This window comes from Condylura cristata, unplaced genomic scaffold (genome assembly GCF_000260355.1).
Source record: "Condylura cristata isolate star-nosed mole 26May11 unplaced genomic scaffold, ConCri1.0 scaffold00024, whole genome shotgun sequence".
Taxonomy (NCBI): domain Eukaryota; kingdom Metazoa; phylum Chordata; class Mammalia; order Eulipotyphla; family Talpidae; genus Condylura; species Condylura cristata.
In genome coordinates, this window is record NW_004567125.1 from 29,921,613 (window position 1) to 29,925,226 (window position 3,614).

General features: G+C 50.7%; 1 protein-coding gene across 6 annotated transcripts in view; it reads right to left on the minus strand.

Moving 5' to 3' along the window:
• The window catches only part of CRTC1 (CREB regulated transcription coactivator 1), a 63,247-nt gene extending 63,052 nt beyond the window's left edge, over positions 1-195 (minus strand). For all 6 annotated transcript variants that reach the window (XM_012729027.1, XM_004688602.2, XM_012729029.1 and 3 more), the window contains exon 1: positions 63-195. In XM_012729027.1, the coding sequence (XP_012584481.1) occupies positions 63-188 (126 nt within the window). In that variant the 5' untranslated portion in view covers positions 189-195. The remainder of the gene's footprint in view (positions 1-62) is intronic.
• Positions 196-3,614: the final 3,419 nt, after the last annotated feature.

The window sequence follows — 3,614 nt, forward strand, 5'->3', positions numbered from 1 at the left end:
GTGCACGCGCACGCGCGCCCCCTCCCCTCCTTCTGCCACGGGGTCGCACCGCAGCCCCTTACCCGTGCGGCCCGCGTCAGGCTTAAGTCCTTCATGACCTCCTCGAAGGCCGCCGTCTCCTCCGCCTGCTTTTGGTTATGCAGTGCGATCTTTTCGCTAAATTTCCGCGGATTGTTCGAAGTCGCCATCTTCTCGCCGCCGCCGCCGCCGCCGCCGCCGCCGCCGCCGCCGCCGCCGCCACCGCCTCCTCCTCCTCCTCCTCCTCCTCCACTCCTCGCCCCCTCCACTCTGATGCCACCGCGCAGGCGCCGGCCGGGCCCGCGGGCGGAGGTTAGTACGCAGGCGCAACGGCTAGCGTGAGCGAGGCGCAGGCGCGCCTGGGCCGCGCTCATCGCGGGGGCGACAGCGCATGCGCGCGACCGAGTGGCGCCCGAAGCCACAGAAGTGCGGCGAGTATTCAGACGCAGGCGCACTGACATGTCTCCTCGTGCGTTGGACAGCAGCCGCCAAGCTGACCAGCAACGTCCGCTAACAGACTGGAGTCATGGAGCTCCGTGAATCGATGATATGGGAGCACCTGTTACCTCCAATTAGCAGTGATGTAGTGGAACCTGTCTCCCCTCCAAGTAACGACGACGGTGTGGGGTCACCCGACAGCTGGAAACAACTGGATCCAAACTCTCCCACTTCACAAACATGGGGCCAGCACCCTCCCCCAAGAACAGGTACCACCCGGAGGCTGGGCTTGGGCTCAAACCGAGAGAGTTCCAAGAGATCAGTTCAGGGTGTTGCTCATTCCTGCATTCATTTATTCAACCAATATTTCAGTTTGAGAAAGCATTAAGTGTACTCGTGTAGTACAGTCATAGGGGACATAACAAATGACAGTGGTCGTTTCAGATGGAGATAAAAGCGGTTTATAAAATGAAATTAGAGAGGGACCTCCTGGTGGAGCAAGGGGTTAAAGTGCAGCACTATGAAGTTGCCCGCAGCCACTGCAGCACAGGTGACCCACATGGCATGGCAGACCTCTCCTGACCCACCTGCTGCTCCTTAGTGTCTTTCAGTCAGTCCACCTGTCCTGCTCCACGCTCCGTCTCTGGTGGGTCCTCTCTCACACACACCCCCCCCCCACCTCTGGCCTTTACCCAAGTTCTGTATGTATCAATAAATAAATCTTTTTTTAAATAATAAATAAAACTAGAGCTAGGCCAGAAATAGGGAGGGACAACAACCTCTCCTGCAACAACCATTTGAAACATTTAAGTGAGACCTGAACCTTGTAAGCAGCCCCTAACACAGAAAGAGGGCATGGTCTTTAACACCTCTTTCCTTGTCTTCTCATATTTGGCCACTTCCTATTTCTGGATCCTTCAGCCAAAAGACCCAAAGAACCAGGAATAAAGTATTTCATCCTCCTTTTTGCCAATGATTTGGCTTTGCCATGCACTAAAAAAAAGGTCCAGAAATGCCAGCCTGACCCATAGTCTCCCCAATGGTGGAAGCTGATCCAGGGAAGCAAGATGGGTTTGACAACTAGCTATCCCTGCACAAGCAAAAGGATCCCCAACATTAATATAAAGGTTTGTATTTGGGACACTCCTGTAATTTGAGGACATGGTCAAGGAGAGGAGAGACAGCCAAGGGAATGTAAGGCATTTCTAAGTGCACACACTTTTTAACTAGGATGAGAGGTGACAGGAGGGGACTTTAGTGGAGATCACAGGGAAGCACCCATTTTCCAAGCAATTTATTTTTACTGTTTTAAAGATTTATTTTTTTTATTTATGCATACAAGAACTAGGGTGTAGGCCAGAGGTGCAGGGGGTGAGAGGACTCACCAAAGACAGAGTAGGGAGGGAGCAGAACAGGTAGATCCACTGAAATACACTGCTGAGAAAAGCAGTGAGAATAGAGATCTGTTGCACCATGTGGGTCAGCTCCCTGGCTGAGGATCTAACTCATGCCACAGTGACTGGCAATAGCTTGATAGAGCTATTAACTCCTGCCCCACCAGGGAGGCCTTATTAATAGATTTTAAATTGGAGCAACCAAGGTAAAACCCTTCCTTTTCAGATGGTTTTCAGCACTTTTGTCAACTTCTAACCTTTTTGCCTAATAGGTGTCTTTTCCTCCTTTTTGATGTCAATGACCACTGCCCTCAGGGAAGACAATTTCTGAGTTCAGTCAGTAGGTTGTGTTGTACTGATTTCACCATTCCCTCTCCCCATCCCTAAAAGCAGAGATATGCTGTTTCTGCTTCTGGATCTAGCCATGTCAAAAGTCAGAACCCTGCCTTTTCAGGATATGAATCAGTAACTTATTCTCCTAGTTGCTGAAGCCAATTGTCCATATTCTTTCCCTAGCACTGACACTGCAGCTACTAGGAGTCAAGTGTGGGACTAGGTGTACTACACAGGTGGCTTCTAGACCCCACCACTATGTCCTGGGAGTTCACAGAGGAAATAGAGACAGAGCAGGGATGGCAGCTTCCTATAGTAAGAGAAGTGCTGAAAGCAGGACTAGAACTCAGCCCCAACAGCAGAGTTTGGCTTCATATTCTGTACTGGATTTTGTAAGGTTTAAATGAGATTAATATGTCAAGTGCCTGGTTCATAGTGCTCAAAATTTCTGGTTACACTAATCATTTACTTTGCCTGCAATCAGCGGCTTTCTCTGCACTGGAAGATGGAAGAGGAAGATTTTCAGGGTAGCAGGGATTCTGCGGTCACAGAACAGGCCATGTGTACAGGATAGAGGGGAGTGGCCTGCTCTGTTCACCCCCATTCACCCCCACCCTTCTGTAACTCAATCTGTCCTAAACCCTGGTGATGAGTCAGAGGAAGCTGCCAGCCTGCTTGTTGCGCAATGGCCGGATGGTGACCCAAGCCCTCCTCCCACTCCACTGACCCCCCAGTCCCAAGGAGACTAAGGCCAAAGCATCTGGCTACCCAGTCAGAACCCAGCCCTGCTGTTTTCATTTTCCTTCTTCATCAAAGAAAGCTGCTGCCATCCAGTGTGGCCCAGACAGGCTTCTCTGAGTAGCCATGGTCTTTGTAAACCAGAGTAGACCATTCATTTCCCTCATGGCCCCTACCTTGTTAAACTGTCCTGCTCACCAGCCACTGGCCTTCTTGCTATTATATCTATAGATCTTTGTGCTATTCCCTCTGCTTGGACTGCTCTTCCCAGATCTTTCTATGGCTGGCATCTTCTTATCTGTCAGGCTTATCCTTGGAGGCCCTCCCTGAGGACCCTATCAAAAGTGCAGCCGGGGGCGCTCCTTGGTGGCGCAGCGGGTTAAAGTACAGCACTAAGAAGCTAAAGCTACTTCAGCTTGAGTTCAATCCCCGTCCTGGAGGTGACCTGCATGGTGCAGCAGACCTCTCCTGACCCACATACTGCTCCCCTCAGCAATGTACTTGTTGATCTGCCTGTTCTGCTCCCCACTAGGTCGCTGGTGAATCCTCTCACCACCCCTGCACCTCTGGCCTGTATCTCACTTCTGTATGTATGTATGTATACATCTTTAAAAAAAAAAGTACACCTATGTGTCCTTCAACATGGAAACATCCTGCTCTTTGAAGGTAGATGTTTCCAAGGAATAGCCTGCT